The sequence below is a fragment of the Urocitellus parryii genome, chromosome 12 (genome assembly GCF_045843805.1).
Source record: "Urocitellus parryii isolate mUroPar1 chromosome 12, mUroPar1.hap1, whole genome shotgun sequence".
In the NCBI taxonomy this organism is placed as follows: domain Eukaryota; kingdom Metazoa; phylum Chordata; class Mammalia; order Rodentia; family Sciuridae; genus Urocitellus; species Urocitellus parryii.
This window is the reverse complement of record NC_135542.1, coordinates 93,499,683-93,516,303: the sequence shown is the minus strand read 5'-3', so window position 1 is coordinate 93,516,303 and position 16,621 is coordinate 93,499,683. Positions and strand designations below refer to the sequence as shown.

The 16,621-nt window shown below is 38.9% G+C and overlaps 1 protein-coding gene across 1 annotated transcript in view; it reads left to right on the top strand.

The window, feature by feature from the left end:
* The window catches only part of M1ap (meiosis 1 associated protein), a 104,093-nt gene that overhangs the window by 69,331 nt on the left and 18,141 nt on the right, over positions 1–16,621 (top strand). Inside the window, exons 4-6 of the mRNA XM_026397472.2 lie at positions 10,618–10,791; positions 15,463–15,625; positions 16,311–16,452. Coding sequence (XP_026253257.2) covers positions 10,618–10,791; positions 15,463–15,625; positions 16,311–16,452 — 479 coding nt within the window. The remainder of the gene's footprint in view (positions 1–10,617; positions 10,792–15,462; positions 15,626–16,310; positions 16,453–16,621) is intronic.

Below are 16,621 nucleotides of genomic sequence, written 5' to 3'. Positions count from 1 at the left end.
TTTAGGAATACCTTAAAGATACAAATCCATCAATACAAAAATTAATACACACATGCATGCAAGGCCACAAAATTATTATATAGTCTATCTAATTTATTTTTTAAAGAATATGTTTTAGGACTCTTTGGTTGCAGTGTCTTTTTTAGCTTTCCTTTACTCTGCCTAGCTTCCCAGTCTTTTCTTTCAATGGTTCCTCTTCTGTTTTCCCCTCAGCATAAATCTTTCTCTCAGCTCCTTAGGCTGAAGGAGGCAAAACTCGTTGGTATTATCCTCTGGGCCATGCCAACAGATTTAATGCCTTCTAGCCCCACTTCCTTCTTCATTTAATCTTCTGGATAACCCATCCCTGCTCTCCTCTCCCATCACAGTCCCTATGAAAACACTTCTTCCCAATCACCTTTTCAATTTTTCATGAAATATATATTAAACACTTTGGGTTACATGATATGGATTTTAACTTTTGCAGGAAAAAAAGACTTTTACAATAACTTCTAAGTCCAGGCTTGGTGGCTCATGAGGCTCAGGAGGGTGAGGCAGGAGGATCAGGAGTTTAAAGCCAGCCTCAGCAAGGTGAGGCACTAAGCAACTCATTGAGAACCTGTCTCCAAATAAAATTCAAAAAAAGGGCTGGGAATATTGCTCACTGGTCGAGTGCCCCTGAGTTCAATCCCCAGTACTACTACTACTACTACTACTACTACTAATAATAATAATAATAATAATAATAATAACAATAATACTTTCTAAGTCTAATGCTTCTCAGGTCAAATAATACTTTAGACTTTGGCCTATCTCAATCACTAGTGATCAACCTGTCTTGCATATTGACAATTTTTTCAATAAAATAAAAATAGAGCATTAATTTCTATAGATTTAAAGATATTTTCTTACAACTTGAATCACATACCTTATTAAAAATAATATTTTCAGAAATAAAAGAAATAAAAGAAAATGGCATGGCTTTTAGTATCTAAAAGGCTTACATCTGTGTAGGCAGCTGTGAGGCAACTTTATAATCTTTCCTTGGTTATAGTTGTATGATGCTTTAAAGTCTACTAAGTGCTTTCAGGTGTCAAGTGTCTGTATTTTATATTGAAATGAACCCTTAGGCTAGGTATCATTATCATTCTCACTTTATAGATGCAGAAATTGATCTTAGAGAAATGAAGTGACTGGCCTGAAGTCATGGAGAAAGTAAGCAGCAGGCTGCTTGTACAATTTTATATTTTCTTCTGTTCAGTGCAGCATTTATTGAGCTCCTGTTGTATGGCAGACAACAACATTGCTGGGGGTACAGAAGTGGATAAGGTGCTATATCTGGTACCCACAGGTACCAGATATAGTACAGAACACAGTGATCTCAAACCAATGTTCTTCTTTCCTACACCTGAAGGATCTCCTGTTTGGGCTAGCCAAGGAAGAATGAGCCATGGAACCCAAAGCAGAATTGGCTTTCAGGAAATAATTGCAGGGCCCTAGAAGTGTGAGGATGTAGTACAGCTTCTCCCAAGGGGCAGTTGGCACTTGTGTTCCCTTAGAACACACAGATGAAGAAAAAGAGATTCAAAAAAAGCTACTCTCCTCTCAAAATAATTTCCAGGAAAACTTTTTCTTTCCTAATTCACTGATTACAAAGGGCTGAAATAGTAAGTTTGAAATTAGATTGAGACCTGTCTCAGAGCTATGGGTACCTGTCATAGGTCTAAATGTGTCTTCTCATTATATTAAACCCTAATCACCAATGTGATAGGATTAGGAGATGATTAAGTCATGAAAGAGTGTGGTGCCCTCATGAATAGGATTAGCACCCTTATAAAAGATTCCCAAGGAAATTTGTTTGCATCCTTTCATGATGGAGGGGAGGAATATAGCCATCTAGCAACCAAGCAGTTGGCCCCTCATCAGACACTGAATCAGCTAGTACCTTGATCTTGGATATTGTATCTTGATCTTGGATCTCCCAGCTTCTAAAACTAAAAAATAAATATCTGTTGTTTATAAGATGTATATCCTATTATGTTTTGTTACAGCAGCCTAGATGGACAGAGATAGGGCCCACAGTGCCCTTGTTTGTCAGTAACAATATAAATCATCCATTGTGAACTATTAGTGTTTCATTCTTTGATTACCTGTGGGGGAAAAATTTTTTTTACTCCACCTTGGGCTGAACTAGCTTGATAAGGGATATTTTGGTAAATAATTTCTAATGGTAGAACTCCTGGATGGCTAACCAGGCCTAGAAAAGGGACATGCCCACTAGGCAGAGGAGGCTGTGTTTGAGCTCTGCCATGAAACTCCCAGACTCCTTTCCCCTCTCCCCGGTGCCCTCCACCACCATACCACAGGGAAGCATAGTGGGAGGGGGCTGGGCAGAGATGTGTGGGATTCCCACATAAGCTGACAATGTGGCACACCCTCAAATAAGTACTTTTAAAATACTAACTCAACAATTGTTAAGGAGTGAAGAGCTGCAAAGAAAAGAAGAAAAGAAGCACTGAATCAGTTCGGTCCCATTCTTTCTAAGCAAAACCAAGCCTTGCAGTAAGGGGACTCAGCCTTCATCAAAGCAAGTATACTGACCTGTTACTACATGAGCAAGCTCCTTTGGGGGTCTCTCTTTCTCTGCCAAAGCTTAACAGCCAATCTTCATTTTCTTTCTTGTTGTTCTTTAGCTTTCTGGCTATTCTCCAACACACCAAGTTCACTCCCAAGACCTTTGAATTTCCTTCTCCACCCCCACTCCAGAAGGAACAATCTTCCCACAAATGTTTACATGATTCATTCCACTTCATTCAAATTTCTGTTCAACTAATAGTTTTTAAAGAATATTCCCCTGGCCAGCTAAGCTACACACACACACACCCTTCCTGCTTTATTTTTCTTTATGTTTACTAACATTATTTGCATTTGTATTGCTTTGTTTGTTTATTGTCTTCTCCCTTTAGAGTATAAACCATAGAAGCAGATAAATTATCTCTTTTCTTGATGGTACCAATCAGTTCCTGGCTCATATACGCACCAATTCAAGCACTGCTTGAATAACAAATTAAACAAATGAAAGAATTAATGAATAAGTGAATTAACAACAATATTCTTCCTGAGAAGAATTAAATTCTCAGCAGTATAAATTTTCTCTATTCATTACAATTATAGGGATATAACCCTTTTGTTGATCAGAGTCCCAGGAAGGTCACCACTTGTTTCATTCCTGCAGTCACTAATTTGCACTGAATCCACAAGGTCATAACCACCACTACCTGTTACCTCCTTTCATGGGCTTCTCCTTTTTGCCAGGATCCAAGCACCACTTCACAAATGAGGCAAGTATGCTCAGAAAGACAAGCTAGAGTGACATAATATTGTGAACTGTAGGAGATTATCCTCATGCTATGTTGATTTAATGACTGTGGTTGAATGGCTCTGCATAGCTATTCTCTTGAGCAAGCTTCACCTGCTATGATTACTTATCCTAGTTAACATCCTGTAGCTACTTCTGTGTTCAGAGAATAGCCACTGCTGATTGTAAACTGACCGTGGCAGGACAAGAGCCAATGACTCCATAGTCTCTGTAGTGGTCCTTGATATTTTAGGGGGACACAGAGCTCCTTTTAGAATTTATTTTTCTAGAGGGACAGAATGGTTTTTTAATTACTTATTTTTATGTGGTGCTGAGGATCAAATCAGGATTGAACCTAGGCAAGCACTCTTCCACTGAGATACAGACCCAGCCTCAAAATTCTCTTTTGAGAATTTAATAAAAGTTAAAATCTATTTCCTTCCCCTGCCCATTCAAAATACTTGAAATTACATACAATTTCAGATGGTTCCCAAAACCTATAAAGCTCATCCATGATACGCAAAGACAAGCCACATTAGGGTCATTTGGAAAGGACCATGTCTGGTGTCTAGATTAGGACCTTTGTGGGACTGGGGAAAATGGACAGGAGCTTCATTTTCCTGGGTCTCTATTTGAGACTTCATGTCAAGAAACAAATATGGCCATTGTATACACATACAGAGAATCCTATTTTAAACACACTCCAATTATGTAACCCTATTTGGGGGGGTTCCTTCTGAGAGGGTCTGCTTTAGGTATTACCTGGCTTTAAATCATTTAGACTTTCTAAATTTTTCCCATTATGGTGTGATCCTTCCATAAGAGCTTTAAGAGAGCTCAGTGAAAGATGTCACTGCTGTGGCCACAGGGAGGCAGGGTAAGTCCAAAAACACAGACTACAGCAACAGTGACCCAGGCACAGCCATCCAGACATGGCCACAGCTTCATTCTAGTAACCCTGCGTTTCATGCCATTAGAGGGGCTCATCTCATTAGGCACACAGTATGTACTCTCCAGGCAATGTAGGAGACATCTCTTCTCTGACCCCCAAGGTTAGCACATATAGTTGTTCATGTGAGGAATATTGCAATAGGGGTTGGCCTTGGGTTTTGTTTTGTTCGTTTGTTCTTGCAGAACTTGGGATTGAACCTAGGGCCTTGCATTCTGGCAAGAGCTCTAACACTGAGCTACATCCCCAGCCCTGTGGTTGGTGTTCTTATGTTTTGGTAGTTGTCAGGGAATGAGAAGAGGCCAAAGGAGAACAGGGTATAGAATAGGGTGCAGGTGGTGTAAAAAAAAAAAAAAAAGGAAAATATATTCTTATTATATAAGAGCTAGCTAATTATTTTGTTGATGAGAGAGAAGGAAGAAAATTATATTTGTTGGACCTATTGCACGCCATTCTTAGATGCCTCTCATATTTTAATGCCTCATGATAAGTAGGAAATGGGTTTTATTATCCCTACTTTGCCCAAAACCACATAGCTAACAACTTTTAAGGTACAATTAAACCTGGTGTTTCCACTAAATCCCACTGCCTTTCATAAACTCAGGAAAAGAGGGGGGAAAAGCCCTTAAGAAATAATTAATAAGTGTCATTGATATTGCCCAAATGAAGCCCACAGATACCCAGGGGTGCTAATTAAATTCAGATAAGGGAGGATATATTTAAGCATAACTTCTGGACAAAGTCAGTGCTGACTTGAATGCTGGAGGAGGTGCAGGCCATGGATTGACAAGAGTTATAAAAGCACTAAGGAAGGAAGGAAGTCATGTGACAAGGAGGCTAACTTAGCTAAAGCAGAAGAGTTACAGGAAAGAGTAATAAGACCAATTGTTTGATTCAATGGATGCTTGCTAAGCTTTAACTCTGTGTAAGGCACTGAGTTGGGGGAGAGGGAGAATGCAAACAAAAAGAAATAATTCCTATGCTTGAAGAGTTTAAATGAGAGAGATCATATGTGTTCTGATATAAAAATAGTACAAAGGTAGAATGTAATGTGAACCATGTATATGTGAATGTAAACCAAAAGCTGTGGGAATATGTCCATGGAGGTTAAATCAAGACAGACAACATGAAAAAGGTGGCATTTGAACTTGATCTTGAAGTATGATGGGAAACCAAGATCTAAGTAGGTAGCAATGAGGAAGAATAGCCTAGGTCATCACAAATGAAGTGAAGGGTAATTGAGGAATAAGGAGTTGTACCAGATGGTCCAGGATGAGTAAGTGACCACAATAATGAATATGTGCTCTATAGAAAAGGAGAGATCTGAGAAAGCATGTTTCAGAAAAACTGGGCCAGAAATCAGATCTAAGTATTAGAGAGGAAAAGAGGGAATTTGCTAAGACAGCTCAGGATCTACTGCTGTAACCTAGATACAAGAAAATTGAGCCTGACCAGTGACAAAGAAAATGGAAAAGAAATTCTCCCTCTAAAGTGTCCTGGTTCACACATTAGTCTTTAGTGCAAATTAGTATGGATAATGTGAGCCTGTCCCAGAAAGATACTTACTCCCTTCAAGACTGCAAAACCTGAAGTCCAGCACTTCTATGGAAATTATGTGAGAATTTTTCCAAAGGAAGAATCTCTACTCTGTGAGTCTTCCAATAATGTATAGGCTAAGAAGTTAGAAAGAACCTCAGGAATGTTGGTGGGTGTCTAATTGCCTGGCTCATCTGAGAAATACAGCATTTCCCTTCATTCAGGGGCTGTATTCTGGATGGGTTCTTTATAAAGTTGACTTTGTCAGCACCCTCTCAGAGATGCACTCTCCTTCCCAAGCTCAAGTTTAATATTCTGGCCCAAGTCAGGATATTTTGGAGAAAAGAACCAAGACCTCAATAATCACCAAGAAGAGCAGAGGTAATACACAATCCCTGCCATTGGGACACATTCCTGAGCCTGTAGATCTTCTCTGAGCCACACTTGAAGGGGCCTGCTGCTCCTCTTCTCTGTGCTCATTTCTTTATTTTTTTTATTATTATTAGTTGTTCAAAACATCATAAAGCTCTTGACATATCATATTTCATACATTTGATTCAAGTGGATTATGAACTCCCATTTTTACCCCATATACAGATTGCAGAATCACATCGGTTACACATCCACGTTTTTACATACTGCCATACTAGTGTATGTTGTATTCTGCTGCCCTTCCTATCCTCTACTATCCCCCCTCCCCACCCCTCCCCTCCCATCTTCTCTCTCTACCCCATCTACTGTAATTCATTTCTCTGTTTTTTTTCCTTTCCCCCTCACTTCCTCTTATATGTAATTTTGTATAACAATGAGGGTCTCCTTCCATTTCCATGCAATTTCCCTTCTCTCTCCCTTTCCTTCCCACCTCTCGTCCCTGTTTAATGGTAATCTTCTTCTCATGCTCTTCCTCCCTGCTCTGTTCTTAGTTGCCCTCCTTATATCAAAGAAGACATTTGGCATTTGTTTTTTAGGGATTGGCTAGCTTCACTAAGCATAATCTGCTCTAGTGCCATCCATTTCCCTGCAAATGCCATGATTTTGTCATTTTTTTAGTGCTGAGTAATACTCCATTGTGTATAAATGCCACACTTTTTTTATCCATTCATCTATTGAAGGGCATCTAGGTTGGTTCCACAGTCTAGCTATTGTGAATTGTGCTGCTATGAACATCGATGTAGCTGTATCCCTATAATATGCTCTTTTAAGGTCTTTGGGGAATAGTCCGAGAAGGGGAATAGCTGGATCAAATGGTGGTTCCATTCCCAGCTTTCCGAGGAATCTCCATACTGCTTTCCAAATTGGCCACACCAATTTGCAGTCCCACCAGCAATGTACAAGTGTACCCTTTTCCCCACATCCTCGCCAGCACTTGTTGTTTGACTTCATAATGGCTGCCATTCTTACTGGAGTGAGATAGTATCTTAGGGTGGTTTTAATTTGCATTTCTCTGACTGCTAGAGATGGTGAGCATTTTTTCTTGTACTTGTTGATTGACTGTATGTCCTCCTCTGAGATGTGTCTGTTCAGGTCCTTGGCCCATTTGTGGATTGGGTTATTTGTTTCCTTATTGTTTAATTTTTTGAGTTCTTTGAATACTCTGGATATTAGGGCTCTATCTGAAGTGTGAGGAGTAAAAATTTGTTCCCAGGATATAGCCTCCCTATTTACCTCTCTTATTGTTTCTCTTGCTAAGAAAAAACTTTTTAGTTTGAGTAAGTCCCATTTGTTGATTCTTGTTTTTATCTCTTATGCTATGGGTGTCCTATTAAGGAATTGTAGCCCAACCCCATGATATTTAGATTAGAGCCAACTTTTTCTTCTATCAGACGCAGAGTCTCTGTTTTGATATCAAGCTCCTTGATCCATTTTGAGTTAACTATTGCGCATGGCGAGAGAAAGGGATTCAGATTCATTTTGTTGCATATGGATTTCCAGTTTTCCCAGCACCATTTGTTGAAGATGCTATCCTTTCTCCATTGCATGCTTTTAGCACCTTTGTCAAATATAAGATAGTTGTAATTTTGTGGATTGGTCTCTGTGTCCTCTATTCTGTACCATTGGTCCACCCGCTTGTTTTGGTACCAGTACCATGCTGTTTTTGTTATTATTGCTCTGTAGTATAGTTTGAAGTCTGTTATCGCTATACCGCCTGTTTCAGAGCAATTAGATGAAAGAAATTAAAGGCATAAAGATAGGAAAAGAAAAACTTAAATTATCACTATTTACGGATGACATGATCCTATACCTAGCAGACCCAAAAGGTTCTACAAAGAAACTACTAGAGCTAATAAATGAATTCAGCAAAGTGGCAGGATATAAAATCAACATGCATAAATCAAAGGCATTCCTGTACATCAGCGACAAATCTTCTGAAATGGAAATGAGGACAACCACCCCATTCACAATATCCTCAAAAAAAGTAAAATACTTGGGAATCAACCTAACAAAAGAGGTGAAAGATTTATACAATGAAAACTACATAACCCTAAAGAGAGAAATAGAAGATCTTAGAAGATGGAAAAATATACCCTGTTCATGGATAGGCAAAACTAACATCATCAAAATGGTGATATTACCAAAAGTTCTCTATAGGTTTAATGCAATGCCAATCAAAATCCCAAAGGCATTTCTTGTAGAAATAGATAAAGCAATCATGAAATTCATCTGGAAAAATAAAAGACCCAGAATAGAAAAGCAATTCTCTGTGCTCATTTCTGACCAGATCTTTCCCCTTCCAGTAGACACATTCATCCTCTAGATATGTCAATACCATCAATAAGGCTATGCCAAGTCTTGCTCAGGTCAATAAGACATCCTACTTTCTTAGGGGACCTGGTTTTCATTGACCTGACCATTCTGTGTCGATTTTAAAGTTTAACTATCTGAGGAAACCCCTATTTTTCTTATTTCCAGATTCTTAATAACTTACAACTGTATTTTCCCCACTATATCACCCATAGTAGGAGTTTCTAATCTTCCACCCTTTACACTTATTTTATCTTCTCCAAAATTTTATCATTTGAACTCTAAGTAATTTTATCCTCTCTTCTTCCAGAGCTCCTTTTCTTAATTCCATTTCTTTAGTCTATAACTGCCCTGTGTGCTTTAGTAACTACTTTACCTCACTGAAGAGAAGCCACTAAGTCATTTCCATCCTTGTTGCCCAAGTCAAAATCCAGGCAACAACCTTGGAAAAATTAAATTACTTTTTATTTTGCCAGTGACAAAATAATATTCACATTATTTTTTAAGGATGCTTCTCTTTATTTACAAGGAATGTTTGGCAGTGTCTTTATATTTATCATTATACTAACCTAAAACATAATAATGGGACAGATGAGACTTTGGGGAGAAATGGTCAATAATAATATTGCTTTATAAATTCCTAAGGGCAAAAAATGTCATTTATGTCTGATGAAATGAATGAAATAATTAGTTAACTGATGAATCCCCATAATTATCCATGGAAAAGGGTAGTTTTAATCCTCTGGTCACAGAAAAATGCATTTGGTACTCGCCTTGAGCCACAGGATAAGGCATTAAATACATGAAGTCATCTAACTCTTTCCACTCCTCTCCTGTGTTGAAACCAACATGTTGGACTAAAGTCCCTTTGTTCCCTGTGGAGTCTATCACCACTACCTACTTATCCTCAGGAATGTCGTTCTAGAAATAAACCAGCCTTCTCCCTTGGATTCCAGCTTACACAGAAGTTAATTCATTAGAGCAACTGGTTTTTCTTAGGCCTTTTATAAAAGTATTTCAGAGAGTCCCTCATGATGAAGTCAAGGAAGTCAGGATCCTCTTCAGTTTCTTCCAGTTCTTGCCTCATTTCCTCTGTCTTTGTTTCCTCCATCACCTTATATTTGGATTTCACTAACATTCTTTATCTGCAAACCCAGACACCAATGCCAGAGATAGTGTTGCCTGAAGCTAGAAGTACACCACAAAACCTCGTTACCCCACTACCCAGCATCACTCATTCAAATTTGGAATTAAATCACACTCCACCAGGCCAATCCCTTTTTGCCATAGCCCAGTGGTTCATATTTTTCTCTTTTTTTAATTTTTTAAAATTTGTTCTTATGACAGAAGTAATAATTATATTTTCACTATAAAATAATAGCATAAAGTCAAAATCCCCCTTATTAACTATTTAACTTACATTTCTGTATAATTTCTTTCCTTTTTATATTCTAAAATATTGTTAGACACAAGAAATTCACAACTACAATAAAATTAACAAATGCAGAAGTATGAATAGTAAAAAGGGAACATATCTCAGAGCCCTGCCCCACTTCCCCTCCCTATCTACTGTTAACAATTTGATGATAGCCTTCTAGATATTTGTAAAGTGCACTTTACAAGTACATACATATGTATGTACTTAGGCAGATGGTTTTGTTTGTACAAATTGAATCATATCTGTTATACAAAAACTTCATTTATTCACTTTATTTATTTACTAGCTTTCCATGTCAGTACATTTAGTTTTACATTGTTAACAGCTGCATAATACTCCATAGTTTAAGTGTACCATGATTTATTTAAGCTTTCCCTTATTGATGGACACTGGAATTGCCTCCTGTTTGGGGTTTTGATTATTTGTTATGACCACAATGATACCCTGAACATCTTCGCATATATCTCTTTGTGTACTGTCTAAGAATTTTTAGGTTAGATATCTAGAAATGCAATGAATGGGTCAAAAGATAGGTACATTTGAATTTTATATTTTCAGATTTTATAGTCTAAAAATTAACACTTTAACCACTATTTACTTCCCTGTCTTCTGCAGAGAGTTCTATCCTGGGAACTGACATTGAACTTCAGATTATAGACAACGATGTTATCAGCATGGAATTTTTCTTCAAAGCCTGGCTGCATAACAGTGGAACAGACCAAGAACACATCCATCTCCTTCTTCCTTCACAGTGTTTCAGCAACATTTCCAGTGCCAGGGATAATCCAAGTACACAACCCACCAAAGATATATCATATAGGTTATAAATAGTCTTATCTAGGATTAGGACTGTAGTTCAGTGAATCATCAGAATACAGAATAGTTGAGGCTTAGAGATTGGATGAGGCTGTCCAGTGTTAGCACAAAGATTAAGAAGAAAACTTTTTAAAAGTAACGCAGTTAGGGCTGGGGATGTGGCTCAAGCGGTAGCACGCTCACCTGGCATGCGTGCGGCCCGGGTTCGATCCTCAGCACCACATACAAACAAAGATGTTGTGTCCACCAAAAAAACTAAAAAATAAATATTAAAATTCTCTCTCTCTCTTTAAAAAAAAAGTAACACAGTTAAAAAGCTAGACCTAATTAAGCCCAGATAGTAAGAGCCAATTAGTTTAGGAGCAAAACCTTAGATACCTCAATGATAGGTCATCAGCTACACTACATAAGAACACAATCATATATTTTCTCAGTATTCTCATTTTTAATGTGGCAAACATTATTGGCACTATAATTTGAGTCATTTGATACCTCAATATCCACAGGACCTATGGTAAGAGGAAAAGAGCCAATATTAAATAGAAATCTCTCTAGGCAGGTACAAAATTGAGAAAACTAAAGCAACTCCAAAGGCAAGCCCTAGGGAGAACAACTAGTGTTCACAGACCATGTTCCCAAGGCAGTTTGGGCAATAATTGAAACTAAGAGATCAATCCTATGTTCCAGGCATGCCATCAAGGTTCTGCATATTGTTCTGGCTGATCTTGGTACTTAACTAGATAGTAAATGAGGCCATTTCTATTCTCCCGATCCCTTTGAAGGTTGGCTCAGGGACTAAGTTAGCAGGGCCTGCAATCAATACTGTCACTCTGAGCTTGAGAAAGCCAATTGCTTAGGGACCAGCTTCTAAGGGAAAGGATAAAGTGGATTGAATAGAACATTGGTAGTGGCTACAGACATCACTGAGGGTTGAAGGTTAAGTGGGATGTGATGCTTCCTGGAGCCCTTCTCACAGGCTCTGAAATGATACACTGGGGTTTCTATCTCCTCTGAGGGCTCTTTCTTGACCATTAGCAGTATATTTGAGTTTTATGTTTGTTCTCTTTTCTTCATCTGTAATAGAACTCTGCTCTGACCATTGTTACTTCAGGACAGGGAAGAGCCTTTTGGAGGTATAATTAAATAAAATTTATGATTTCCCAAGACCTTTCTTGCTAGGGATAGTCATCAGAACTCTGCTTCCCTCCAGGTAGCTAGTGACTTTATACAGAAGCTAGTTTATAATTAACATTATTGAATTTTCTTTCTCTGCCAAGCAGTATGGTAACTTGTTTCTTTGAATTATCCCTTTTCATGTTTATAATGATGTAATGAGGCAGGTACTATTACCATATGTCATTGAATCTAAGATGCTATCGATTAGAAGATACATCACTATTTTATGTACCACTAAGAAAGAAAACATGCCAATTAAACATGAAACAGTGTTTCCTTGTTACTTAGAAGTATTATTTTATCTTTATTGAGAGAGTTCTTTTAGATTAGAGTAGTAAGTGCTAAGAATGTCTGTCTGGCCAATGGCAATTGTAAGACAGATATAGAGATAGTGTGAGGAGGGAAATATGTCTTCAAATCAATTAAGTACAATATTATCCCTGTTTTATACATGAGAAAGCTGAGACAAAGAAATTAAATACTTTTCCATGGGTGTATAGAAAAATTAATAGCAGAGCCACCATTTGAAGCTAGACAATTCCAGGGCCCATTCTTTACCCTTAGGATTAAAATCTATATTTCATACATCTGACCACTTGCAGCCCAGAGAATCAAAATGCACATCTGTTTGCCTCCAGACCCCGAGCCTTTATCCATCACTAACCTGCTCCATGCTAGACAACTCTGAATAAAGGAGCTAGAGGTTCACTTTTCTCATTAGGAGGGTGGGGACCCTACTACAACCAGTCTTTCCTCCACTGTTACATGACATCTGCCTATAATGCTAATCAGAATTTCTGTGGCTTCCCCCACACCCTTTTTCCAAGGCTTTCAACACCAGAGTCAGAGTCATAATGTTCATATCCATCTGTAATCATGTTTCAGAATCTTCAAATCTTAAGGTACATGTAGAACTTAGACCAAGACTTCAGTCAGTTGGTGTACTGGAGACATCATCCTTGGAGCCCAGATGTTCAGACACAGTTGGAATGAGGTTAGGGGAAATTAGGCTTCCTCTAGGGTGATGTGATCTGACTGAAATTATAAACAACCACAATAAAAATCATACTGTACTCAGCTATTATTTTTTAAACTAAAAGCATTGCCTCACATATGGAGTTGTGGACATGTGTCTTACTTCAAAAAATAATAAATGAAGCAAACAAAACAAAAACTGTGAACTCTCCTACTATAGGCTCTTAGGAGGAATGCAGAACTCATCTCTAGGAGCTTCACTTAGAGATCTTGCTCTGGCAAACAGAGCATGCAGGCAGTCACAGATTAATGTCTTTTCCTGTTCTCCAGTATGGACTTTGCCACCTCTGCACCTCAGCTCTGGGTGGTGAGAAGCATGCCTGCATCTAGATCTAAGCCCTGCTAAACAGTTTTTCCAGTCTGTGTAGTCCTCAGCCCTAGCTGCAATAAGAACCACATGAGGGCAGGGCATGGTGGTGCATGCCTGTAATCCCAGTGGCTCATGAGGCAACTTAGTGAGACTCTATCTCAAAATAAAATATAAAAAAGCACTAGGGATGTTGCTCAGTGGTTAAGTACCTTGGTTTCAATCCTAGTACCCCTCCAAAAAAAAGAACCACTGGGCTGGGATTGTGGCTCAGAGGTAGAGTGCTCACCTAGCATGTACGAGGCTGTGGGTTCTATCCTCAGCACCACATAAAAAATAAATAAATAAAGATATTGTGTCCAACTACAACTAAAAAACAAATAAATAAATAAATGAGAACCACTATGAAACTTTATAAAAATACATACATCTGGGCTTCATCCCCAGAGATCATGATTTAATTGATCTGGTTTAGACCCAGACATCAATATTTTTCAGAAGTTCTCTTGAAATTAGGCACAGTGGTGCACATCTGTAATCCCAGCTACTCAGGAGGCTGAGGAAGGAGGATCACAAGTTTAAGGACAGCCTCAGCAACATAGTAAGACCCTGTCTTAAGATAAAATATTTTTTAAAAGTAGGTGGAAAAAGGGACTGGGGCTGTAGCTCAGTGGTAAAGTGCTTTCCTCACATGTGTGAGGCACTGGGTTCAATCCTCAGCACCACATAAAAATAAATAAAGATATTATATATCCATCTACAACTTAAAAAATATATTTTTTAAAAAGTGGGTGGAAATGTAGTTCAATGGTAAAGTACCCCTGGATTCAATCCCCAGTACGGGACAGGGCAGGGCAGATTTCTCTAGGTGATTTTCATTGCAACCATCATTAAAAACTTTAGCTAGATGAACACAGCTGCCCAGTACTAAATACGAGGGACTAGAAGTGGAGAAGTCAAGCACAGAGGAAATGAGGGGAGCTGAAATCCTAGGAAAAGTCCCTCCAACTGACTTTCTGTGCTCTAGGAGATACCTGGCCAAGAGATAGCTCACCCAGAATTAATATCTATATCTTATTCACTGGGTTCAGGATCCAGTGAACACAAGCTGTTAGGTTTCAGTCCAAAGGCATGAGAGATAAAGGGATTCCATGTATAAGCTGATTACCAGCTGAACCTGACATTTATATTGCCACTGTTTTCTTCCATATTATTTCTACTTTTGTTTTTACCTCACTAGTCATTTCACAATTCATTCCTGTCAACTACCAGCCTTCTCACAAGTACTCAACATTTGTAGATTTGTAGTTGTCAATATGCAACTCAGGTATGTTCTATTGAAAACTTTTTAATATCAAGGATTCAAGCCTAATGCAATGGAATACTGAACCCTATAACATGAGGATATAACTGCTGGAGCAGAAGCAAAATACAGACAAAGAGTGTAATATCTAGATAAATAGCTCATACCCAGTCTCATCCCTCCTCAGAACTCTTGTCTGATGCTGGTTCGAGTGATGCTCTAGGGCCCAAAGTCCAATAATCAGGTTTCTTTGAAAAATTAAAAATAAGCTATTTCAAAAAAACTTATTCCTTCCATATCCCTGAATGTCCCTAGAAGAGCCCACAGAGAAATAGTAGCAGTCATCTGACTGCCTGACTTCTGCTTTCCTACTCTTCCTTCTTCTGGCCTGCAATCTTGCCAAATCTTAGCCACAAGGAAGCAGCAAAGACAAAATTTCCTTCTGTGATTGCCAAAAGGCCCCTGCATGTTTGGCATTAGCTGCCTGCTCCACAGAGGACACAAATTTCTCTCAGACTGGATTACAAGCCAGATCTCTTGCTGTGAGACAGTTGCTCAGCCCACCTAGAAGTAAAACAAGTAAAAATCATGTCAGATTCAGAAAATGTGTTAACTATCATGTAAAGCAATAGAAATACTGTTTCTATTTTGCACCTGCTTTACCTTCCCAAACCAATCATGATTTCCTCTTCCCACTCTCCTGCCTCCTTCCATCCCTCCTTTGCCTGGTAGAAGTGAAATGGGTGGCAGATGTTCTCTTAATGACATAGCCCAAAGTAACTTGTGACCCACAGTCTCTCCTCCAATGCCAATTTTACTATAGTGTGCCTGAAATGTGATCTCCAAGAGCGACTTCTCAGCCCATCCCTGCTCCCTGGTACAGCTGACGGTGCCTCCAGAATGGATGACCCCAAAGGAGACCTCAGCACGCTCTACCAGATGGCTTCCCAGTCCTCAGCCTCTTGTTACAAACTCCAAGTAATCAAGTATGGTCCAAGGAATCTCCCCAATCTATGAAAATGCTATTATTACTGGTTCCATACCTAAGAAGTCCAGAGATTTAAACTACATTTTCAAGTGTCAGACAGGCAAGAGCTAGTTCCAAGGTAGCTGATACAAGTTTGGCATGAGAAACCAAGGTCAGGCTACTCAACACATGATGGGAAAAGAGGAGGTGGTGAAAGAAGCGCTGCTGCAGAACACTTTGAGATCTTTATGAGAACTGGAAATCCAGAAGTCTCTGAACACAGGAAAAGCATGATCACTAGAAAGGTGTTTAATTGTCAGTGAATGTTCATTGAATGCCTACTATATTTAGACATCAGAATAGAAATTCAATTTTCAAGGAGCAAATGGCACACAGACTCTATCCCTGCCCCTCCCATTTCTCTAAGTATTAGAAATTCTAAGGTAGAATGAACAATGATGGCAAAGGCCACTTTTACTATTTCCTAGTTCCACAGATCCCATGCACAGATTCCTGAGCTTTGAGAATCTTCTGTATGCAAGATGCCACGCTAGGTACTGGCCATATAAAACTGAATAATTCATGGATCCTAATCTAAAAGCTTTCACAATGGGGTCTTAGACTTATGCTGGATTTAAGTGTATCTGGGTAGAAGTTCTAGATATCACTGAATAGTCTCTCTCTCTGCCATCATCTCTTCCCAGGGCTCTAAAATCTAGCGGACTCTGCGAGTCATTGACATATGGACTCCCCTTCATCCTCAGACCCACAAGCTGTTGGCAGCTGGACTGGGATGAGCTGGAGACAAATCAGCAGCATTTTCATGCTTTGTGTCACAGCCTTCTGGTGAGTATTCTGTCCACAGGTGAGAAAGAAGACAAGTACCAGCCTCTGAAAAATCGCCACAAATCCTTTCCTAATCTAGACCTGCTTCAACCCTCAAGAAGACAGGGAGGGAAGCTGGAAATACTCTGATACTTGGAATAAATATTATTTGCCTTTGTTGACTGTATGC